The 25,855-nt window shown below is 37.5% G+C and overlaps 1 protein-coding gene, 1 long non-coding RNA gene and 2 pseudogenes across 2 annotated transcripts; all 4 read right to left on the bottom strand.

Annotated features, from left to right (window-relative positions):
- Positions 1-121: 121 nt before the first annotated feature.
- Positions 122-1,333, bottom strand: LOC147549207 (uncharacterized). Its single transcript, XR_015237191.1, has 3 exons — positions 1,276-1,333; positions 299-366; positions 122-178 (listed from the first exon to the last, which is right to left on the bottom strand). It is a non-coding gene; the product is annotated as an uncharacterized LOC147549207 (long non-coding RNA).
- A 6,849-nt stretch (positions 1,334-8,182) lies between these two features.
- On the bottom strand, positions 8,183-14,836 carry LOC147549206 (basic transcription factor 3-like; annotated as a pseudogene).
- Positions 14,837-20,084: 5,248 nt separating this feature from the next.
- LOC147549205 (uncharacterized) lies at positions 20,085-20,726 on the bottom strand. The gene is made up of 2 exons (XM_086668259.1): positions 20,558-20,726; positions 20,085-20,452 (listed from the first exon to the last, which is right to left on the bottom strand). The coding sequence occupies exons 1-2, from the start codon at positions 20,724-20,726 to the stop codon at positions 20,085-20,087; spliced, it is 537 nt and encodes a 178-aa protein (XP_086524385.1).
- Positions 20,727-23,081: 2,355 nt separating this feature from the next.
- On the bottom strand, positions 23,082-25,491 carry LOC147549204 (uncharacterized; annotated as a pseudogene).
- Positions 25,492-25,855: the final 364 nt, after the last annotated feature.

Genomic DNA, 25,855 nt, shown 5'->3' with positions numbered 1-25,855 from the left:
ATTTGATATTACAAAGCAAAGCAAATAAACATCGATAACGGGAATTCCAAACAAGAAATGGTACCTGAAAAAGAGGGTTGATCTTCGGATCAGATGATTTGGGCTTTACTAAAATTTCAGCCATTGCGTTTCTTGTGGTAGTGGGAAGAGATGGGGGTAAAAATGGCAGAGATGTAAGCTAGGATGCGACAAATAAACAAATACAAAATAAACAAAGAGTATTGCAATAATGGTTAGTTGAACAACTAAAAATCCAAAACCATACAAACAACAACATCAGAAAGGGCAATTTACTTACCTAGGTAAAGAAAGGCCGGGGAAGCTAAAAGTAGTTCAAAATTTTAAAGCAAACCCGAAACGAAAACCCTGCATATTGGAGAAAAGAAAATTCACTTAATAACGAGTAATATGATTTTTATCCCTTTACAATGTATGAGATCCACTCCCCAGGACCATCAGAATATCGGATTGTCCTTCAAGATCATAAAACAATGAACCTATATCTAATAATTTTGATACAAAAAAAAAGAAAAAGAAATCAATCTCAAAGATATATATTAGATTTCGGTTGTCAGCTTGTGAAACTTTTTTAATGAGAAGGTTAAAGATAAACGACAGAAATTAAAGTACATGTTAGCGGTAAGTAAAAAGTAGTACAACGGTGCAGAAACGTATATCTGAGGAACAGCGGGGACGTGAAATCTAGGGAAAATGAAAGAGCAAAGATGAAGTAACATTAGTAAGAGAAGTTCAAATCAATTTTTATCGTGAAATGTCGCAGAACCTTGACTACTTATTCTCATCACCTTTTTTTATATCTCAGAGGTCTAAAATCAACTTAACTCAGGTGAAATAGTAAGATATGGACTATACAGAAAAGCATCTTATTGAGCAACTGCTAGTTTTTTAGGGTTTAATGCTTTCATTAGCTGTAACGATGTATCTCGAGTTCTTCTTCAACAGTGTTGTTATAACGTTAAGAGAGGGTGAAGATTTACGTCTGAGTGATAATAGAAGGCGATGGGACATTGGGAAGTTTTGAAGGTAATTGGTTGTAAATTATGGGAATCAGACCTGCATTTGTTAAAGATCAACATTCAAAAACCTAAGAAGAAATAATTATAGGATAAAACCCTAAGAAATCAACCCTAAAACAAAGTAAATGTTTGCCTACAGTAGAATTCATATTCGTTCTTCACGTCCTAGAAACATAGAATTCATCAGTGAAATATGATGAATATGAACAACAATTAAACCCTAATGAAAAATTCTTACCTGGAAGATCGTATCTGAAGATGTAACAGAGAAACGCTGCAACCTGTACCGCTTCTTCTTCCCCATTACCATTTTGAAAAATCAACATCAATCAGCGAGGCCTAATGTCCCATGAATACACAGATTAGAGGACAAAGAACCCTAAAAGCATAATAAAAAGTAAGTAGATCCTATGAGATAAAGATATTATTATAAATTCAACATTATATAGGAGCCCATTGAAAGCAAACCGTGGAAAGGTTGTTTCTGCCTTTGTGTGATGATAAGACCTGGTGAAGGAAGAGCTGAATCGAATTCGGAGAGAGAGGTGGAGAGGTGAGGATTCAGAAACTTATGAAGTTGAAGGTGGTAGAGTTAAAATCGTGTAAAGGGGTTTGTGAGAGAGGAAATCGAAGAAATGGAATCGGCTGAGGGAGAGGAACTGATCTGGAAGGTTGAAGATACATCAAGTTTGTGAGATGAAGGGTTTTGGAAGTTAATGAGTCGTTGATTGAATTGAAGGGTCCTCAATAAAACATGAATAATCATATCAAATTTGAGTTCTGTTTGAACGACCCAGATTCAACGACCCAGATTCAAAAAGATGAATAATCATGTCTGTGCAGGCAGGGGAATGCCCTTTACACAAATTAGAACATTAGATGTGATATTTGATCATTTATGTTTTCTTCTCTTTAAACCCGTAACCAAATGATCTCTAATATCTAGACCTTGATGAGCCGCCAAGAAACCTAGATCTAATACCATGTGTCTATTTTTGTCCATTTACAAGAATAAACACAAAACATTCAAAAATCAAAATCAATTTTTAAGCTCTTAAAGAGAAACAATTTCAAGAACAGTAGATTCATACATAGACATTCTTAGCAGAAACACAAATATGCAAAGTGATCTTTGATGGTGATATAAGGAAATATGAAAATTTGATGCAAGAGCTGGAAAAGATAGAATGTGTGAAATAGATATCTCTGTCTTGTCAGATGCAAAAAAAAATTTATGGTACAACGGCCTAGATATTAATGCAGAAACAAAAACATCACTTTCAGATCAGACATAGAAATCGAATACTTTGAGAATTTTAGCGCTTCCTCAGATCTTAGAAACTTGTTTTTCTTCAATCTCTGTACTATCTTGAAATATTTAAAAAATGCAAAGACAATTTGAAATTTAAATAAATTAATGAGACCATAAAATCCCATAATCAACAATGGCTTTTTATCAGTCCAAAAGAAGAACATCAAGAGTCTATGAACGGTCATAACTGTAGCCATCAAATCTTGTAGTTAATGCTAATTTTACTTCTACAAATGTTCACTCCGAGTTCGGAGTAATAACGTAGCACTCTTTCTTACTAAAAATTTAAACTTAATGAGATTGGACAAGAAATAATGAATATTGAATGTGTCGAATCACGTCAAGAGAAAATATAGTAAACTAAGAAAAATTATCTGATGACAACTTTAGTCATAATCGTTCTTGACAAAGTCCGAAGGTAATAAGAGAGGCACTCAAAGATGGTCTCGCCAAGCAATGCTTGAACATGGTGTCATCCTCTTTCCGTACTCCTTTGCTACCTTTGAAATTGATTCAAGACTTTAATTTGTAAACAAAATGTTTCGAATTAGTACTATTCATCCTCAACTCTATATGGAATGATCATTCGTGTTAATAAAAAGTTGATTGTGCAACTCCAAACCTTCTTACCAAATGGGACAGTGTGGTTTTAATAGAGCACCTGTTTTCGAGTCATCTTTAAAACAAATAAAAGGAAAATAGGTGTCCTGCCATTAACTATATCATATAATATACTAATACATCATTTATCTATGAACCTAACTGATTAAGTTATTACGTTCAACGTAAACTAATTCGACCTAAAAAAAATAACTTTTTCTAAATAAACCAAACCGAAATAGTTTAACAATCCTTCGAAGTACAAACTGAACTAATTGGATGTAATACTAATAAATCGATAGGAATCTTACCTTTGCACCATGGAGATTGAAGTTTAGGAACATCTGCTGCCACCAAGTCTAGGTTTAAAAATCAATCTTCTTGTATAGAGATGAAAGTCTTAGCTTTGGCGTCTTGAATATGGTGTTAAACTACCCTGAACAATTCATACCTACATCATAAGAAAATACACCAACATCCGTATCTTGTTATCTACATCGTAAAATCTATGCGAAAATCAAACAACAACAAAAATTAAAAGCATCATTCAAGGTGCACTGTTACCTGCTATTGAATCTTGTCAGACAGTGTGAAAACGGGAAATTGGTTTAATAATATTTCAAGAATCCTATACTTAAAATGGACCTTCATAACCATGACGAAACCAGGTATTGTAAGGAACAGATTACAGATTTGTCATATGCTATGTCGAGCCCTAAAAAATTAAGAATTTAACTACAATAATAGTCTCGTGTACTCAAATATACTAAAGATCACCATGCTCTATTTACTTAAATATACCCAGTGCCTTGTGTACTCAAAGAGACTCAAAGATATAGATTAAAGAAACTAACTCTGAAATATCTATATCATCAAGAAGCCTCCCAAATAACATTAGACAACACCAAAAAAAATATTATACAAAAAGTCCAATTCATTGAGAAAATGTATCATACAAGCTTTGTGCATCTTATACTATACAAGGAGAGGAGTTCATTGAGGAGTTCTATCAAACATGTTTTGTGCTACTTATTAAAATAATGAATCTTACTTCACTTACCAGATTGAACATAAACAGTATAAGAGTAAGCAAAGTATTGCAAAAAAAATCAAAACATAACAATTTAAAACTGTAACAAGTTATTACATGATTGGACAAAGATAGAACAATACCTGGATTGGTCGAAGACCAAAATCTAGAAACAATATTTTCCAATAACCAGAAATCCAAGAATCCAAACAACAATAAAAATTTCAGCTGGGTAATGAAAGAAGGATGTGAGAAATTTTATCCCAAAATTTGTGTGTTTTAGAGAGAAAGACGAAAAGAGATATACAATTATGATTCAGTCATTGATGAAAGTTTGGGTTAGTGATTTTAAGAATGAAACAATTGGAGATAGGAATAACAAAAAACTAATTAGATCGGAAGATGAAATTAACAATAAAGTTATAATAAGATTTGTGGAATAATTATAGAGACTTTGACAGAAAATTGGAGTAACAAAAATTAAGAGAAGAGGAGGCAGAGGTAAGAAAAGTAGAGTTAGATGGAAGAGTTAAATGTTGTCTGTTCCGTTTCCCACCAGTTTTGAGAAGGGTAAGATGGAAGGGTTAAATTTCGTCCTTTGATTTCACACGAATTCTAGAAAACTGGATAATTAGAATTAATGAACCACATTGAGCGAGAGAGAGGATGGAGAGAGATTGAAAAGAATTTGAGGAGTTAAAGGAAGTTGAAACCCAATTGATAGTGGAGGAGGAAGAAGGATTAAGATTATGTCCTAATCAAATTATTTATATCCTAGTCCGATTATGAATTTGTCCTAGTCATATTGTTTTACATTAATTGTGTCCTAGTCAAAAAGATCTGTTTTGTATAATAGATTAATAATTAATAAAACGCGATCATTTTTAATTAATAAGTATTACTTATGGAATACCAACATCAATACTAACTAAAATAATTAAATATATCTTATTTAGTAATTAATTTGTATAAACTATTGAATTAATGTGGGATATAAATGTAAATGAAAGAATTAATGTAAGATTAATTTGTTGTTTTTGTTTTAGCAAAGTTAATAGTGAGTAGCTAAAAAAATGTGATGTTATTTTTATATGTACTCCAAGAGTTATTACATTCAATACTATAGATACATCCCGCTCCTGAATGAATAAATAAACAAATAAGTCTGATGACTATCATCATTTAAGACATTTTAGGTCTTAAAGACCATATCGAGACCCTTAGAGTTGAGACCGTCATATGGGCATGAAAAATGATGGATTCCACTCCCAACGTGAATCGAACATGTGATTTTCGAATTTTCAGAATAAATGCATATTTAGCCTGCAAAGGCAAGTGGCAACATATCATACCATGAGAAAATGGTCAAAATAATATTGAAAATAAGTAAAAAATATAAAATATTTCATAATTATTATTCAAGTAAAAAACATATAAAGATTAAAATACTTTCTTGTCATTTTATGCAACTAATTCTTTTGTTTTCTCTTTGAACTTATACATATCTTTTCCTTGAGATGTCGGATTTCTATGAAATTAATATATTTAGAAATGATTTTTCATTTATCGTTCCAAGAAGATCCACTTTCGATACTTTTTCTTTAAAAAGAATCCCTGATTTCACAGTTTAAAACTGGGTTTGAAAACTTTGCATACTCGGTTTGCAAATTTAGAAATTGGAATCTGGTGTTAGGGTTTCTTTGGAGAAGAAGAAAAATCGAATAAGAAGAAGATTGAAGAAGACTAAGAAGTACAAGATCATAGGCGAGGAAGAATATCAATATCTAAATAAATTAGTGAAATTAGGGTTAGGGTATCTATATTTTGGAACTGTAGAAGGAGACTGATTTTTGTACTCTTTTGTTGTTGTAGATTGAAATTTGAATACAACCATTATCCGTCCTCAAAATGATGCATCTGAAGAGTGGTTGTCCCTTATACTAACCTTATTTTTACAGTCACGGTTCATTGTCAATCATTCGTCTCCAGATTTGGCAAGTCAAGTTTTAAAAAAACATAGAAAGTTTTTTTTTAGGGTCACGGCTCATCATGTGAAGAGTGGGTGTTCGTCTTTAACAAATATGTCAATATTTGAACACACAAAGAGCTCACATCTCATCATCAATCTAGATATAATGATGTCTTCTAGTGACAGAAAATGAAATCAGAATCTGAGTGTTTTTTTTCTTGAATTCCGGTGGTCAAGTAATTTCCCTTGCCTACCTGATTGCGCGGTGTTTCCCCTTTTAATTGTTAGAGCTTCTTCACAAATTGACCTTCTTCGAGCATGATGACGAAGAAATGGCGATGTAGATCTGACGAAGAAGATGATGGCGATGTAGACCTGGCGAAGATGATGATGGCGATCACGAACTCAAAAAAGAAGGAAGAAGCACTGAGAAGAAGAAAAAGAGATCTTTAAAATTTATGGATTTTGTGACATAAAATGACTTTTAATGTATATAAGGGTATTTTGGAAACTAAAATATTAGAAAATGACTTGATTAATAATTTCTCATATTTTTTTGGACTTTATAAATTAATACCCATAATATTGGTGACCAATACGTGGACAACCGTTTTTCTTATATGGACAACTATCTTATGTGGACAACTAAAATAATTAATTTTTTTATATGGACACCAGTTTCTAAGGGGACAACTCTCTATTATTTTCACTCAAGTCCTCTTTGTATTAGATGTATTATTTTAACACTTCTCTCTTTCCTCATAAACCCTAAATAAGTTTAATCTTGTTCTACTACTTCATCTTCATCATCAACCCAAACTTCTAGAGAGATAATTTTTTTGGAGAAGATTATGACATCAAACAAAGAGAAGGAAATTGTTGAAGGATATTCCTAACCAGAAAGATCAGATCTAAAAACCCTAAAACTCGTTAAACTTTTAAAACCTAGAAATCAAAAATTTCAAAACCCTATATTTTTTTACAAACAAGTAGAGTTGCTCGTGCTTCGTGGAAAATCGACAAAACACGAGAGATCTTAATTTCTGAGTTTTTGTAAAAAAAAAAAAAAAAAAAAAAAAAAAAAAAAAATCTGACTTGCAAATTTCGTAGATTTCCTACGAAAATTTGGCAAGACAGAAGGAAACTTGCCACGAAAATCTAGCATATTTTCATAGATTTCCCACGAAATTCTGAGAATTTCTTCTTTACTTCGATTTTTTGCCTTGAAATCGTTTTGTATTCTTTCAAAACCCATCAATGTAGGGTTTGATTAAAACCCATCTAGGATTTGATAAAAAACAAAGGGAAGTAGTATAAACTATAGTTCACTAAAACACAAAGAGAAGTGGTAGAAACTATAGTTTACTAAAAAATAAGAGAAATGGTAGAAACTATAGGGCTTGATAAAAAACAAAAGGAAGTGGTAGAAACTATAGTTTATTAGTAGCAGTACAAGAATAAGAATAAGACTAAGAAAAAGGAAGAAGAAGAAGATGATGAAGAAGATGATGAAAAAGAAGGCGCTTAGGTTTTCAATTTTGAACTATTATTTTGTTAATGGTCCACAAGTTAGTAACTGTTAGTATTTAAGACTTTATTGAGTTGTCCCCTTATTAAATCAAAGTCAACTAAGTCAAGCATAATTGACTCGCACCGGGCCCAAAAATAGTTGTTCATATAAAAAAACAGTTGTCCACGTATTGGCCACCATAATATTTTGACAACTTTACTTGATAGAACAACTTACCTTTTCTTTTAGTTGTTATTAATAATTTATTGACCCAAACAACAATTTTCTATAATTTTAATATATATAATCAAAAGATATTTTTATTAGAAGAATAAAAGAAAAACAGTAAGTAATAAAAAAATTAATTATTTTTACCACCAAACTGACTATCTATGGAAGTATGGTATGAGCACTGGCAAAGATTAGAAACATTTCTTAAACACAAAAAACGTGATCTAAATATATGTTATTCTGAACAGGCTTCATGGTGCAATTTTTTAACAAAACAGATGGACTGTTATTCCGAACATGTAGATAAAAATAATATTTCCGGACTAATAGATATAGGATTTTGACCCAACATTCATTATAGATGCGCTTTGCAACTAATTTTTCTTCAGACTTTAACAACAGAAACCTACTACTATAAACTTCAAACAGTACGATTTCAAGGAGATTGATAAGAAAAATGAGAGAAAGAGCTTCTTCTAGAAATCTAAGCAGCTCATGTTTGGTGCTTGTTTGCCGCCGCTGCAGTTTTGCCCTCGTTTGCTGCAGCTTCAAATGTCTCTCCAGCAACAAGCTCAGGAACATCGTCATCCTCTTGCACTACTACTGTTGCACCTGTACCAGGCAGCTGCTTCTCGAACTGCTCCGCAAGCTCCTCAGGTTGTCCAAGTTTTTTGACTCTGTTCAATAGATAAAATACCAACTTCCAATTTTTTCTCGAGAAGAGTATATTGATTATACAGGAAAGGGGTTGTATAAAAAGAAACATTGAGAAAAAAAAAATCAAGAAACACCGTCAAGAATAAAATTTTACAATGTTGTGATCATAGTCCCCCAATTCAAAGTAAAGTCCCAATAAGAAACCTCCTTTTTGAGTAGAGAATACAAGTCCACCAAAGTAAGCGAAGTGTAAGAAGAAATTATGAGGTATACGGATTTTTCGGCAACAACATATTCTAAATTAGGATGCAAGCTATTAATAAAGTAGATGAAGAAGTTGTAAAAAATATGTAGGGAAACAAGCGAAAGAATATCACGTACCCAACTGATTTAATAGCGATTATATTGTAAAGATAGCAAATCTCATTATCTTAGGAAAGTTGCTGTATTATATTAACTAGCGATTATATTGTAAAGATAGCAAATCTCATTATCTTAGGAAAGTTGCTGTATTATATTAACTAGTTTCCTATTATCATGCACAGCCTTGTATTATTTAAAGAGATCTTGATTAATGAAAGAGGCATTCAGTCAAATTAATAAATCCAATATGGTATCCGACCTCCTCAATTCCTGCCTGTAACCCTATTCCTGCCGCCGGCCTCCTCAACTCTTTCTGCCGCCGGCAGCCTCTCACCCACTACCCTTCCGCATTTCTCCTCCATTCTGCCCTCATTTTCTGCACCATGTCTGACCTCTTGGATACTAAAATACACCCAGCCATGACCGTCACCAATATCAAGAATGTCATACCCTTGATTCTGGAAGATGAATCAGCCCACTACACCACCTGGACAGCCCTCTTCGAGGTCCACTGTCGTGCCTACCAGGTGTACCATCATCTGCAGCCTCGTCCCCTTGCAGCCGCTACACCCACCTCCTCGTCTGACGCTGATGCGGCCAGGATTATTGCAGCCAAGGCAGAAGCCGATGCCTTATGGTCTCGCCTTGACGCCTTGGTCTTGCAATGGATCTATGGCACAATATCCAAACCTCTTCACCATATCATTCTCGTCCCCGGACAGACGGCTCACGAAGCCTGGGCAGCCATCGCTGAACACTTCAATGACAACAAACTTGCCCGCCAAATCCATCTTCAGCAACAGTTCTCGAACATTCACCTAGACGCTTTTCCCAATATGGCTGCCTACTGTCAACAAGTGAAGCACCTTGCGGAACAATTGAACAGCGTTGGTGCTCCCGTAGACAACCAACGCCTTGTTACTCAGCTTCTGTCCGGTCTAACCGAGGCCTATGAAAGCATCTCCACAGTTCTTCAAAACCGGGACCCTCTTCCCGCGTTCAGCGAATGTCGCTCCCGCCTCACCATGGCCGAATCTAACAAGAAAACCCTCTCTGCTCGGGCTGCAGCCACATCGGCTACTGCCCTAGCCGCTACCACCTTGACCAGCGACTCTGCTGCTGCTGCCTCCAACCGTTCCAGCAATCGCAGCAGGTCCAGGGCTCCTGTTCGTGGCAAAGGCACCTCTCGTGGCGGCCGCTCTGTCAACAACTCCACTCAACACCCCTACATCGTGGTCCCTAATTCTTGGACCGCAAATCAGTGGAGTTCGCTTATGCAGGCCAGCAGCAATAACTCGGCCGCACACTCCGGAGTGCCGCCCTGTCCCTACCCGTCTGCACCTAGGACCGGCAACAGTTCAGCAGGCATCCTTGGCCCAGCTCCTGATCAGGCCTACACGGCCACGCTGACCCCCAACGATATCCAACAAGCCCTCTATGCCTTATCTCTCCAACAGCAGGACCCTCATGGCGTCATGGACACTGGTGCATCCGGTCACATGCAATCCCCACAAGGTAACCGCTTCCCGTCTTCTTTTAATTTTTGCACTAACAAAAACATTATAGTTGGTAATGGGATGACCATTCCCGTGATTGGTCAAGGCAACCTCACCCTACCGCCCCCATTCCCACCCTTTAAATTAAACAATGTCCTTTATGCCCCAAACCTTGTTAAAAATCTTATCTCTGTCCGTAAACTTACAACTGACAATTCATTATCCATTGAATTTGACCCTTTCGGTTTTACTGTGAAGGATCTCAAGACCAAGGCCCACCTCCTCCGATGCAATAGCTCGGGAGATCTGTACCCGCTGACAGCACCGCTTCCTTCCACCACCTCCTCTGCTTTCGTGGCCACCACTCAAGAACGTTGGCATCAACGCCTTGGGCACACGAGTTCCTCCATTTTAAATACTTTACCTTTATCTGTTTCGAGTTCATCTAATAAACATGACAAACCATTATGTCAAGCTTGTGTTTTTGGTAAAAGTGTGCGCATGCCATTTTATGATTCTTGTAATCGTACTTCTTTACCTTTTGATATCATTCACAGCGATCTTTGGACGTCTCCCGTGCCTAGCACCGGGGGTCACCGGTATTATGTCTTGTTTTTCGATGACTTTACAAACTTTCTTTGGACCTTCCCTCTCACTAATATATCCAATGTGTTTTCTATTTTCACCATTTTTCACAATTACATCACCACTCAATTTGGTAACAAAATCAAACAATTTCAATGCGATAATGGTAAAGAATATGATAACACCGCCTTCCATAATTTTTGCCGTACCAACGGCATGCACTTCCGTTTTTCCTGCCCCTATACCTCTTCCCAAAACGGTAAAGCTGAGCGCAAAATTAGAACAATTAATAATATGATACGCTCTCTGCTTGCCCAGTCCTCATTGCCACCATCATTTTGGCAATACGCCCTTGAAACCGCAACTTACCTCCTTAACATCATCCCCAACAAACATACCCAATTTCTCTCCCCCACCTCACGTTTATATAAATGTGACCCCACCTATGACCACCTTCGTGTGTTCGGGTGTCTATGCTACCCCCTAACCCCCTCCACCACCATTAACAAGCTTGCCAACCGATCCAAACCTTGTGTCTTCATCGGTTACCCTCCGAACCATCGCGGTTACCGATGCTTAGACCTCACCACAAATTCTATCTTCATCTCTCGACACGTTCAATTCGAAGAGACAATCTTTCCCTACTCCACCACACTACCAACCCAACCCGACTCTTACAACTTCCTCTCCCACGGCCTAAACCCCCTCCTTTGGGACCACCTTAGCCCGTCTCCCGCTCCACAGCCCACTGCCATACCCGACCCCTCTCCTCAAAATTCACATCAGCCCACCACTCAAACTCGGCCCAACACCCAGCCCCCCAACCGGCCTACCCCGCCTCCTCCACTCACTTACTCCCGTCGCCCCAAACGGGCTCAGCCCACTCCTGGCCAGCCCACTGGCCCGGCACCTACTTCTCCACCCGGCTTTCCCACTCGCCCTCCCTCTCCTTCCCGTACACCCGAACCAGATCCGGCCCACATTCCCCCACCTCATACGGCCCAACCCACCGAACCACCTCTACAGGCCCACCACCACCCAAACCCACCACCGACCCGCACCATGCGCACTCGTGCCATGGACGGCATCACCAAACCCAAGCAACAATTTAATCTCCACACCTCCACTATTGTGCCTATTCCCAAATCCCCACAGGTTGCCTTGTCATCACCTGAATGGCTCAGCGCCATGACCAATGAGGTTAGTGCACTTATTAACAATGAGACTTGGGAGTTGGTTCCTCGTGAACCTGACATGAACATTATTCGATGTATGTGGCTCTTTAAACATAAGTTTCGTTCGGATGGTAGTTTGGAGAGGTATAAAGCTCGCCTGGTTTGTGATGGTCGCAGTCAACAGGTTGGTGTCGATTGTGGTGAGACCTTCAGTCCGGTTGTTAAACCGGCAACCATTCGCCTCATTTTGACCTTGGCTCTATCTCGTTCTTGGATGATTAATCAATTGGATGTTACTAACGCCTTCCTTCATGGCACTTTGGAAGAGACAGTTTATATGCATCAACCCATGGGGTTTCGGGATCCCCATTTCCCCGGCTATGTCTGCAAACTAAAGAAGTCCCTCTATGGTTTGAAGCAAGCTCCACGTGCCTGGTACCAGCGTTTTACTGATTTTGTTTTGTTGCAGGGCTTTATTCAAAGCAAATCGGACACATCTCTATTCATCTATCATCAGGGTCCGGACACTGCCTACTTGCTTCTTTATGTGGATGACATCATCCTCACCACCTCTTCTGATGCCCTTCGTCGTCGCTTGATGACGTCCTTGTCTGCTGAATTTGCTATGAAAGACTTGGGCCCCTTATCTCACTTCTTGGGTATTTCAGTTGCGGGGACCGGTGATAGTCTATTTTTATCTCAGCAGACATACGCACGAGACATCATCCACAGGGCAGCAATGGACTCGTGCAAACCGGTTGCTACACCGGTTGACACTGGTCCCAAGCTGGGCACCACAGGTTCTACTCCATTTCATGATCCTACCACTTACCGCAGTTTGGCAGGTGCTCTCCAGTACCTCACATTCACACGTCCCGACATCTCTTATGCTGTTCAACAGATTTGCATGCATATGCACTCTCCCACAGATGATCACTGGAACGCTCTAAAGCGGGTTATTCGGTACATACAGGGTACTACGGACTATGGTCTTTCTCTCACCCCTGCTCCCAACATATCACTTCGTGCATATACTGATGCCGACTGGGCTTGCTGTCCTGATACGCGCCGTTCTACATCCGGCTACTGCGTCTACCTTGGAGACAACTTACTCTCTTGGTCTTCCAAACGTCAGCCAACTGTGTCACGGTCTAGTGCCGAGGCTGAATACAGAGGGGTTGCTAATGTTGTGTCTGAGATATGCTGGCTTCGCAATCTATTGCTCGAACTACACCAACCGCTCCTCAAAGCTACCTTAATCTACTGCGACAATGTCAGCGCCATTTACTTATCCGGTAACCCTGTTCAGCACCAGCGGACGAAACATATCGAGCTCGACATCCACTTTGTTCGAGAGCAGGTACAGCGGGGGTGTGTTCGTGTCTTGCATGTGCCTTCTCGCTATCAAGTGGCGGACATCTTCACGAAGGGTTTGCCACGCATCTTGTTCGATGACTTTCGATCCAGTCTCAACGTCCGTCAACCTCCCGATTCGACTGCGGGGGTGTAATAGCGATTATATTGTAAAGATAGCAAATCTCATTATCTTAGGAAAGTTGCTGTATTATATTAACTAGCGATTATATTGTAAAGATAGCAAATCTCATTATCTTAGGAAAGTTGCTGTATTATATTAACTAGTTTCCTATTATCATGCACAGCCTTGTATTATTTAAAGAGATCTTGATTAATGAAAGAGGCATTCAGTCAAATTAATAAATCCAATATGATTGATGATTCCAGGGAGAATATCTTGCAATTCTGAACCAAACAAAGAAATGTTAAACAAAGTGCTTTTTAAGCATACAAGGATGAAAGTACTTCAAGAAACTTATTAAAATTTCATTCACCAGCCTGAACAAGGCGCTGGTTACTGACTATAAACACTTTGACTATAAATGAAGTGCAATACTACCAAAGTTACAACAATTAGAAATTAGACTTCGGCCTGTAAATATAACTCGAGATCTTAGTAGATGCACGTGTCAGATTTCAAGATGTTTGTTATATATCCAACTCGAGCTGATTCTGACGCCATATGGGTTATACATAAAATAATTTGAATTAAGAGCTTGTTGTCTAAAATAACCTTAAAAGAGTATTGTGCCTCTATCCAAAACAAGATAGACAAATTCAGATCCCAACAATTCAAACTCACGTGAGTCAAATTTATACAATAAAAAAGAACACCACTTGACAACATAAGAATGTCTAGGACATATATGAAGGTAATGAAGAGCGTACTTTTCGTTTGGGGAGATCCACTAACAACCCAAGTGTTGGCGGCATTTGAAGCTTGCAGTGAAACAAAGGAACACGTACCAAATAACTTAAAAAGGGAACACAACAACCACTTCAAGATGGCCCAATCCAAATAAAGTACATGCGCGCTTTCCGTGAAGTTTACATTTTGGTTTAAGAATTATATGGCGACATCATCCTTAAAGATGTTAACTTCCTCGATGGATGGAATTGCATTCACACCTACTCTCTTAAGAGTGCTTTGGAGTCTTTTGTCATCTGTGGTGGTTGTTTCGTGAACTGCCTTCTTCTTTCAAATAAGCAAAATATAACTAATGAGCCTATATGTGGTATAAAGAACAGTGGAAATAAAGCACTATCAAACTAAGTTGTTGGAAAAGGAAACTTTAAGTCAATTTATATTTGCCCCATGAATTTGTAATAAAAAGATATCTTACTACAAGTCCTGGAAAACATAAAGTTAACCACCTGCAGCCCAAAACTAACAAAAGGTACTATTTTTCAGAACTTAGAACATATATTGAGGAGAAACTCAGCTAACCTTTTTACACTACTCTTTCCACCCTTTCGAACAGTACCAACCATCTTTATAAGTATATCCCTATTCATCTGTAGTCAATAGAAGTAAAATAGATGATCGCAGATGAAATTAGATGATAACTGAAAGTCTGAAACTGCAAACTACAGGATTCACCCAGGTGTGCAAAGAGTCTAATGGCAGAGCTACATATCCTTGGATATGCGTTGGAACTCTAGTATATATCTTTACAGTAAGACAACACTGATTCTCGATTTCCTGTAACATTTTTTCTTTGTTTATTATATAACAGCACTAAACCCAGGTAACTTTAGGGCTGCCTACATACCAATGAGGAGTCGGACTAAACAGACTTCAACTGGTTCAAGTGCAATGTAGTTCTCCTAAATACATTAACTCTACTTCTAACCGAGTCCTATATTAGTCTTTTATTAATCATACGTTACATATAATTCTTCAACTGACTACTAAATTAAGAGGACTAGTTTTACACCTAGACATGCTTTAGTTCTTCGTATAACTCCTTCCACATATCAAGAACTTCTGCTTCCTCTTCCTCCTTAGCTTCTTCGAGCTCCATCCACAATTCATCTTTCTTTTCTTCTTTCCCCTCATCTATTGTTTCTTTCTCCATTAATTCAGGTTTTGTTGTCATCAGTTTTTGGTGGTTTATAAGCACTCTTTCATTTGTGTAGGGTAGAGTTTGTGACAATGATGAAAGTAAGAGATCGTTGTTGTTGATGGATTTTTTCTTTACTGATATTGAGATCTTTGATGAACTATATTTGTTGATGTGAATTCTGCATACAACCTATTCATCGAACTGCAACATCTATTATACCTCTAGGATTATCAATTATAATCCTAGCTGTTACAAATTATTAAATAGGTGTTTAAATACCATTTAGTTTTCATTGAATCTCCTTTCATAACCTTCATCACTAATTTCAAGGTACACATATACCTCTATAAATTCTCCCTCGGTTCCATCTTCATATGATCAGTTACAAGGCAGACATAAACCTCTATAAAATCTCATTTCTTTCCATCTTCACAAGACACCTTCTTCACTTCTAGGCCGACTCATAGAATTTTGATTTCAAGTAAGTTTTATTTCGATTTCTTCTTTCTTATTTATTGAAGTCTTCATGAGTCAAATTTATGCTTCCTTTTTGTTTAATTTGTAGTTTATTCTAAGTCGTCTCAAGAAATTTTGATTTCAAGTAAGTTCTATTTAGGTTTATGCTTCATGTCTAACAATTTCTTCTTTCATGTTTGCATCATAAGGCTATTTGAACAAGATTCAATCGGTTTAGGGTTAGGTTTCTCTTTACTCAGATAATTTAAGTCGGTATAGGTTAGGTTTAAAATAATTATTTAGGATTTAGGTTTGTAACGTATCAATTTTCTGATTTAGGTTTGTAATGGATTTGCATCTAATTGAAACCAATGTTTTGGAGTGATCCAATTTGGTTTGTCATGTATCAATTTACTGATTTAGGATTCACTGGCCTATTTATTTGCTATGTTTCAGTGGATTTTGCTTCACTTTCAATGAATCAACTTAAACTGTCAGAAAGAAAGATGGGCGACTCATAATCTCATGTGCAAGGTAAGAGCATCTCCAATGCAAGACTCAAGAAAAACTCTAAAAATCCTATGTGTCAAGAGTGAAAATTGGATCTCTAAATGGTCTTTTTCCTATTTGGCCATTTAGAGACACTCTATTTCAAGAATTTGATGGTAAGAGTTCTTGTTATTCTGTGTATTTTTTGATTGATACAAAACATACCAAGACCAAGGAAATAAATTCAGAATTGGGAATGCAAAATATAGAAGGTTGCTAAACATAGGGACTAAATAAAAAGGAATGATATAGAGGGAATTGTGCAGAGAATATCTCGTTTCCAATATTCCCCCTCAAGGTGGAGCGTGTAAGTCTTAAAGCCCAGCTTGTCAAGTAGTGATCTGAGTTGTTGTGTCCCCAATCCTTTGGTGAGAAGATCGGCTATCTGTAGTTTTGTACTAATGGCCATCGGTTGAACTCCTTGGACTCTACTCCTTCTCGAACAAAATAACAATCCATTTCGACGTGTTTCGTTCTTTCATGAAAGACGGGATTGTTAGCAATGTGTCTAGCCGCCTGATTGTCACAGAAAAGGGGAGTTGGTCCGTTAGATGTAATATCCAATTCACTTAAGAGCCATCTTAACCACAAGACTTCACTGACTGTTGCTGCCATAGAACGGTTCTGCTTCTGCGGAAGAGCGTGAGACCACGGACTGTTTCTTGGTTTTTCAGGAAATTGGTGTACCTCCAAGAAGGACTAGGTACCTTGTTCGTGACTTTCTATTGAAAGGACATCCAAGCCAGTCTGAGTCACTGTAGGCCGTGAGATTGTATCCTTCTTCACGAGGGAAAAGAATGCCTTTAAGTACCTCAAGACGCGATATGCAGCGTCCAGGTGGTTTTGTCTCGGATCAGCAACAAATTGACTTAGGACATTTACAGAGTAAGCGATGTCAGGTCTCGTAGCTTGCAAGTACAATAATCTTCCCACTATGCGACGATAACGGCTGGCATCCACTTTACGTTCGACACTATCCTTTTCCAACTTCAGATTCTGTTCCATTGGGAAGGCACTCGGTCTGCATCCTTGAAGGCCACAATCTTCCAGTATGTCTAAGGTATACTTTCGTTGACTTAGAACAATACCTTCAGATGTGCAAGCAACCTCAATGCCGAGGAAGTATTTTAGATTCCCCAAATCCTTAATACTGAACTCTTTATTGAGTTTGTCTTTGGTATCACTGATTTTTTGAGGGTCATTGCCTGCTACAATAACATCATCCACATATATCAAGGCAGCCATGAAGTTGTTCCCTTCTTTAAAACTGAAGAGTGAGTGGTCGGCCTTGGATTGTTTGAATCCGAGAGCAAGAAGAAAACTAGTGAATCTTTAGTACCAATTTCGGGAGGCTTGCTTTAACCCGTAACGGACTTTCTCAATCTACAGAACCTTGTTTCTCCTTCCCTTGAAAAACCCTATGGTATCTTCATATAGACCTCTTCATGTACATCTCCATGAAGAAAGGCTTTATTAACGTCGAGTTGGTGGATCATCCAATTTCTTTTGACTGCAACAGCAAGGAGTGTTCTAACCGTGACAATCCTGGCAACTGGGACAAAAGTGTCATGGTAGTCTACTCCTTCCATTTGGGTAAAACCTTTGGCCACGAGACGCGCCTTGTATCGTTCCACTTCTCCACTTGGCTTATACTTAACTTTATAAACCCATTTCGAATCAATGACCCGTTTTCCTTCCGGTAAGTTTTCAAGAGTCCACGTACCATTCTTTTCAAGAGCTTAGATTTCTTTTATCATGGCTTCCTTCCATCTGTTATCCTGTACAGCTTGTCTAAAATTTCTTGGCTCATCATTGGAGTCGATGGCCGTTAGGAAAGCTTTGTGAGTATTAGAAAATTTTGAATAAGAAACAAAGTTGGACAAGGGGTATACCGTTGAGGATTCTTCAGTTGATGCGGGATTGGTATGGTCTTCCGATGGAGGGAGATTGACATTGTAATCACTGAGACGAGCTGGCTGTGATCGGTTCCTTTTGGGCCTAGACAGTTCAGGCCTAGACTGATCAGGCGGTGGGGCTTCATCTTGGGCTTCAACACTTGGCTCAATGGAGGCCTGAGTATTCTGATCAATGACAGCGGGCTAAACCTGCAAAACTGGGTCCGGTTCATCATGTGGGTTTTCGTCTTCATTTGGCCCAATGTCTTCTTCATTTCTATTTTCTTCATATGGACCCCTTTAATTTTCTGAAAAGTAAGGTTTGTATGGCCATTCAAAGACATCTACCTCATCCTTTTCCTTTTCAAACTCACTAAAAGGGAATTTGTCTTCATAAAACTTTACATCTCTAGAGACAATAATTTTTCCTGTTTTGATGTCAAGAACTTTGTATCCCTTCGTACCATGTGGATATCCTAGAAGCACGCCGGGCTTCCCCCTCAATTCGAGCTTGTCCCCTTTCGTATCGATGTTCCAATAGTATGTGAGACAACCAAAAACTCTCATAAGATCATAGTCGGGTTTTTGATTGTATAGAAGCTCATAGGGGGTTTTGTTGTTGGTTACTCTAGAGGGAAGCCGGTTTATAATGTACGCGACTGTCAGCACGCACTCACCCTAGAATCTTTTGGGAAGACAGGCTTCGGACCTTAATGCTTGAGCAATTTCGAGTAAGTGTCTGTGCTTCCGCTCCACCACCCCATTTTGTTGAGGAGTGTGGGGGCAAGTTGTTTCAAGTAATATCCCTTGTTCCTTGTAAAAGAAAGACATGTCATTGGATGTGAACTCACCCCCGTTGTCACTTCTAATCCGCTTGATCGTTTTCCCAAATTGTATTTTAACCATATTACAGAAAGATTTTAAACTATCACTTGCTTGATATTTGTGTTTTAAAAGGAACACCCAAACACTTCTACTATAATCATCAACCAAAGTTAAAAAATAACGTGCTCCTGTAAAGGAAGGTGTGTGATACCTTCCCCAAATGTCGCAATGCAATAATTCAAAACATTCATTGGTCTTTGAAACACTAGTTGGAAAAGGACATCTAGTAAGTTTTGCCTTTAAACAAGAGTCACAAAATTCATTAAAGGAAATACGTTCAATAAAATCAATCCCATTGAGTTTTTCAGCAGAGGCATGACCCAACCTTTTATGCCAAACGTCTCCAGTTATCATCATAGCTCGTCTTTTATTGTCAACCATCTCCATTCGGTATAGACCCTCTATCCTCTTACCTGCACCAATCAAGTCCTTCGTGTTGAGCTTCTGCATGATACAAAAACCAGGGAAAAAGGTCACAAAACACTGAAGATTGTCGATTAACCGTCCAACCGAAAGAAGATTACAATTGAAATTAGGAACATAAAGAGCATCTTTTATTTTAACCCCATCTTGTAAGGTGCAATCGCCCTTTCCCTCTACGGGTACGGCATCCCTATTGGGAATATAGACAGGTTGCTCTTTTCTACTAATTGTTTTGTTTTCAAGTATTTCAATTTTATGGGTAATGTGTTCGGTGGCTCCCGATTCCACTACCCATTCGTCGTTCTGATAAAACTTACCTGCCATATTGGCTATGTGAATGGCGTTGTCTTTAGTGCCATCTCCATCATCAGAAAAATGGTTCAAAAGAATCTGGTATTGGTTGTTTGTCAGACCTGGTATGGGGCTGGAATCGGTCACGACACATGATGCCTTCGGTTTAGCTTCTTCTCGTTTCCCTTTAATACCCGGTCACCAATCCGGGTACCCAATCTTCTTGAAGCATCCATTCTTGTTGTTCCTATCTTTATTACAGAAATCACAGTGCTCAACAACTTCTCCATGTTTCGGTTCCTTAAAGGCAGCCTTATCTTTCCGATTCGTGTCGCGCCGGTTGGGTGTGTAGGCCTTGAGAGCAATGGTCTCAGGTGTCGCTCTTTTTTCTGCGGATATGATTCTTTGTTGCTCATCCTCGACAACAAGATGGTAGGCACTTCCCAGATTCGGTGTGGGTTTTAGGCCAAGGGTTTGGGTTTTTATGACAGAAAATTCACTGTCTAACTCCATTAGAAACTGATACAGCTTTTCCTTCTCAAAATGTTCACTTAATTTCTTCCCAACTTCACAAGTACAACCGTTGCAGGTGCACCGAGGAATAGGTAACACAGATTGTATTTCATCCCATAGGCTACGGAGTCGTGTTTAGTATGAGGAGACAGAGGAACCGTCTTGTTTCACACCGGTAAGCGTTTGTTTCAATTCATATGCCCTAGGGGCACTTTCTTTTCCAAGTCTCTCAAGAATGTCATTCCAAATCTCAGCACTGGTATTAGCATACTTCACACTGCTTCTGATATCTTTTTCCATAGCCGTGGTTAACCAACCCTTCACCATGGCGTCTGGCCATGTAGTTTGGAGCTGTCTTGTCGGGTTTCTTCAGGGTACCGTCAATGAGTCCTACTTTGTTTTTGGCAAAGAGGAAGTTGAGCATCTCTTGGGACCAATCATCGTAGTTGCTGTCGGTGAGGTTGTCATTGACATGAAGTTGTTTTGGGTAGTCAGACGGATGGATGTATAGAGGCGAACTCACATCCAAACCGACTTCTGTTTTTGGGTTAGCTTCATTCTTGTCTCCTGCCATTACGAGGAGGTGCTGGTCAGGATCGGTTTAGTACTGCTCTGATGCCATCAAGAATTCGATGGTAAAAGTTCTTGTTATTCTGTGTATTTTTTGATTGATACAAAACATACCAAGACCAAGGAAATAAATACAGAATTGGGAATGCAAAATATATAAGGTTGCTAAACATAGGGACAAAATAAAAAGGAATTATATAGAGGGAATTGTGCAGAGAATATCTCGTTTCCAATACTATTTGAAAACCTTCTCCAATGCAAGACTCAAGAAAACTCTAAAGACCTATATTTTGGTTTAAAACTTATAGATTTGCTTATGTAGCACTTAGAGAATCTCAAGAGGACACTCTAAATTTACAGTGTCCTCTTAAAGATCCCTAAAATAAATCTTGACACATCACTTTAGAGATTCTTGTTGAGTTTTGTATTGGAGATGAATTTTAAAGAAAAACTCTAAAAAATCCTATGTGGTACTCTAAGATTTAGAGTTTGAGTGTTGCATTGGAGATGCTCTAAGGAAAAGATCAATGGATAGAGTAATGGAGATATTTAAAGTAGAAAAAATTATGGATTATGGAATAAGTTAATGTTCCAACAACAACATTTCAGATAGATTTGTCGAAACCGACAACAATGAACTTGGAGATGATGAGTGAAGTTAAATTCAGTCATTTGCAGAATAGGTACGTGGTTCAACAAACATTTGATATGAAAATGAGCCTCATAGCTACTGGAAGATTGTTCAAAGAAGGTGGGTGGATAGTTGAGCATTAGATCTACTTTTCAGTATTCAAAACTTGATAAACAAAGAGATGAAAGAGGAAATCGTCAATGAGTTAATAGGCGGTCCTAATGTTGGTGGTATTAAGCTTCAGAAGGAGTAGAAGAATGGATTGTCTCGTTGTAAATGGTGAAGATTAGGTTTTTGTTTGTAACTTTCGTAATTCTCAGTCTCTACTTTCAATGTGCGATTCGGACTTTAGTGTAGGTTTCTAGTCTACGTCCTATTATCTGATTTACTTCTTTATTGTCTTGCTATGCTAGGGAAGTTATGTCTTAGGTGGGTTTTTCTTTCAAGAATTCGAATTCCTTTTATTTTGTTAGTTTCTTTCTGAAATCATATACATCAATCGTAAGAATCCAATTGATATTTTCATTTAGCATTTTCTTTTTTTGTTAGTATTTCATAAACGTCTCTCGTTAATATACGTCTCTCATTTTCTTGAAGAATTCATAAATTATGAGTAGTGGTTTTGTTGAATTCTTCATTTTGATTATTTAATAGTATATCAATTAGGTTAGTTATACCAAAATTTCCAACAAATTCAAGTTTCAGTTTTACTTTAGGATTAAATTTATTTTAGGGAGCTAGAAAGCCCTTTGTAATCTAATGATTAAAACAACTATATTTTAGTGGGAAACCAACTATATATTAGAGGGTGATTTGCGTCTGAAAAGTCTTAGTCTTGACTGGAACCACATTAAACAATGAATAACAATTGTTTAGTAGATTTCTTAAATTTACAACAAAACTACATTAAACAATGTAACAATTATCCGCGTACATGTAAAGCGCTCAATTAAAAATTTCGTGCCGGAGGCACGGGTTATATCTAATATATTTTAAAAACCCAAAGCTAATCAATAAAGTTAATTAATTAAAATACAACTAAATGTAAAACCGATTGAAGCAGTAACATTATGACTAGTAAGTTTTTCTTTACATATGTACCTTAGAGGTGGTGGCAGTAGTAGTTAATACGTATTCATGCATGATGAAATTTGTTTTAGTAGATTTCAAGGAATTCCCATTGTAGTAAACCAAAGTGTTCTTCGTCCCCATTTCTATTTTATCTTTTCTGCTTCTGATAGGTTGGCTTGCCGTGGTTGCCCTCCAATACCCACCTGGAGTGCAACAATTAGATTGAGTTTCATTTTCAGATCTCCGTACTCTTTTAGTGAAAAAGAAACAATCTCTGTTTTTTTCCGAAGCAGTGGCGAAGCCAGGATTTTTTCGATGTGGGGGCGCATTTAAGTTAAAAAAAATAACAATTTCATATGCTATAAGAAAATGACTTTTATTTATTCATAATATTTTACCTATTTACATATTTATAGTTGTCCTCGACGAGTTTTCATCTTCTGAAATTGTTGCATAATAACTTCATTATCAATAGTATTAAATACATCCTTTTCAATGTACGCAAGTAAATTATTATTCATCCATTCGTCTCCCATTCGATTTCGTAATCTGTTTTTCACAATACTCATACCAGAGAACACTCTTTCTACTGTAGCAGTTGCAACTGGAAGTGTTAATGACAATGTCAATAGTAAGTAAACAAGCGGGTACACCTTATCTTTTCTTTTCTCTACCATTTGTTTTGCAAGATCAGCGATCCCTTTCAATCCTATGAACTCATCGCTAGACTTCATATCAATTATATAACTCTCAAGTTGGTCTTCAAGCACCATTAAATCTGTATTAGAGAAATCTTGTGGGTAAAATTCAGCAAGGCGGGTCAAATTTTTCTTATCAAATGCTGCAAATGAGTCGACTGGATTCATACTAGCTAGACAAATAAGCAACTCAGTGTTCACCTCATTGAATCGATTATTTAACTCCTGAAGTTGCATATCAACGACTGCATAAAAAAACTCAACACGGTAATGATGCATATTTGTGGTTTCTTGAGTATTACGTCTCGGACGACCTTCACGTCTGAACACATTATCCATATTAGGAACTTCAATGTTGTGTTTTTCACAAAAAGAAGTCACATGAATATGCAAAGAATCCCAACCACTATCTCGCATATCTTGTAGTCGTAACTTGCATATTTTTACTAACTTCATAGCATTCACAATCTCCTAATCTTTTCTTTGTAATGCTTGTGACAAATCATTTGTGATTCCCAATATATTTTTTGCTAGATGGAGAGATAAAGCAAAACTGAATGTCTGAGTAGAACTTAATAAAACTTTTGCTGTAAATTTGTGGTCAGATTTGTTGTCAACGGCCACAACCTCAAGTACATCAATTATAGATGAAAAGATATTAATCATTCCTGATAAAGTCTTGTGATGTGATCCCCAACGTGTATCACCAGCTCGTGTAAGAGTTGTTTCTTGATTCAACCCTTGTCCACTAGAAAGTTCATTGTTACCTAGGGCCTCTAAAATAACATCAACATGTTTCTCGCGAATAATATCACGACGTTTTGGTGATCCTCCAACAATATTAACAACATTAGCAACCAAAGTAAATAAATCGTTGGTTTCTGTATGATTCTTCGCCACAGCAACAACAGCTAATTGAAGTTGATGAGCAAAGCAGTAAACGAAATATGCACAACTATTTTCTTTTAAAATAAGTGCTTTAAGACCATTAAACTCACCTTGCATATTGCTTGCCCCGTCGTATCCTTGTCCTCTCAATCTTGAAATACTTAATCCGTGCTTGGAAAAGAAACTGTCAATAGCTTCCTTAAGCGAGGCAGACGTTGTACTGCTAACATGCTCAATACCAACAAAACGTTCAATTACTTGACCCTTATTCACATAACGCAATACAATAGCCATTTTCTCTTTTGTTGATATATCACGAGATTCATCAACAAGAATGGAAAATCTAGACTCACCAATTTCTCTAACAATTGCATTGATGATTTCAAATGAAATTGCATTCGCAATGTCCTTTTGAATATCAGGTGTCACCAATTTTAGATTTTCTGGAGCATTTTCCATGGTGACAGCTTTTATATCCTCATTTTATCCCTATACCACTTTAACAATTCGACAAAATTTCCTCGGTTGCTTGAGTGTTCAGATTCATCATGTCCACGAAATGGAAGACCTTGTCTTAAAAGAAAACGAACACAATCAACTGATGCATTCAATCGAACTCTATAATTCTTCCGAATTTTATCCGACTGTTTGTGCAATGATATACCTATGTGTTGTTTCTCTCGTAATAAATCTTCACCACTTCTTACTGCATTATTATGAGCACTATTGGGACCTCCTACATGCACTTTAACCTTTCTTTTTTGTTCCAATTTGAAAATCCCTCCACGGTAAACGAATCACCACCATCAACAAATAGATAACAATACAAGCAGAATACAACATCTTTAGATATACTATATTCTAACCAATTAGAATAATCATTAAACCAAGTTGGACTAAACTTTCGCTCCCTTTTTCCAAATTTTGTCATAGGAAAATTATGATTTCGAAATTGACAAGGTCCTTTTAGTAGATATGTTCTTCGAACTTGGTCTCGAACATTAGGATGATAATCTAAAATACGTGTTCGACATCCAGGATCTGCAGGAAGAGTAGTAAGGTCAATTTCTTTATTTGCATCTTTTGAATTATTTTCTTGTTCTATTGGTGGTGATGGCAACAAGATATCATCATGATTTTCTTCAACGTTCTTGTCTTTGTTATTTTCTTGTTCTATTGGTGGTGATGGCAACAAGATATCATCCATAAATTTTCGTTTAAAGTATCTCTCCATGACTTATTTTGATGTCACGACAAAGAAAAGATGAGATTGCGGTTTTTCAAGGGAACACGACTACTAAAATTTATAACTTCCGTATCTTTGATTCTTATTTAGATTAAAATTAGGATTTTAGTATATAATGGTAGATTGGAAGGTAAAATAGAAATAACAACTATAAAGAATTTAAAAGTATAGGAGTTTTCTAAAAAAAAAACTTAGGTATTAAAGAAATATTCTATTTAATGGTTCCCTTGGCAAGTAAACTAAGTGGGTTTCATCGAATAAAAGTGGGAATCCGTCCAACAAACTCACCTATTTATTGGAGAAATAAGAGGTGAACAGTTGCCTATTTAGTAGCTCCATCGATTTAGTCAAA

The sequence above is a fragment of the Eschscholzia californica genome, unplaced genomic scaffold (assembly GCF_041429995.1).
Source record: "Eschscholzia californica isolate CP2 unplaced genomic scaffold, dmEscCali1.0.p SCAF_3, whole genome shotgun sequence".
Lineage (NCBI taxonomy): Eukaryota > Viridiplantae > Streptophyta > Magnoliopsida > Ranunculales > Papaveraceae > Eschscholzia > Eschscholzia californica.
This window is presented reverse-complemented; position numbering and strand designations above follow the sequence as displayed.

What these genes read in the sequence shown, in the direction of transcription:
- LOC147549205 (XM_086668259.1), bottom strand. Translation starts at nt 20,726, where the DNA reads ATGGTGAAGGGTTGGTTAACCACGGCTATGGAAAAAGATATCAGAAGC. An exon ending in TACCGGTGTGAAACAAGACG is followed by an intron (nt 20,453 to 20,557) that starts GTTCCTCTGTCT and finishes GTACTTGTGAAG; the next exon opens with TTGGGAAGAAATTAAGTGAA.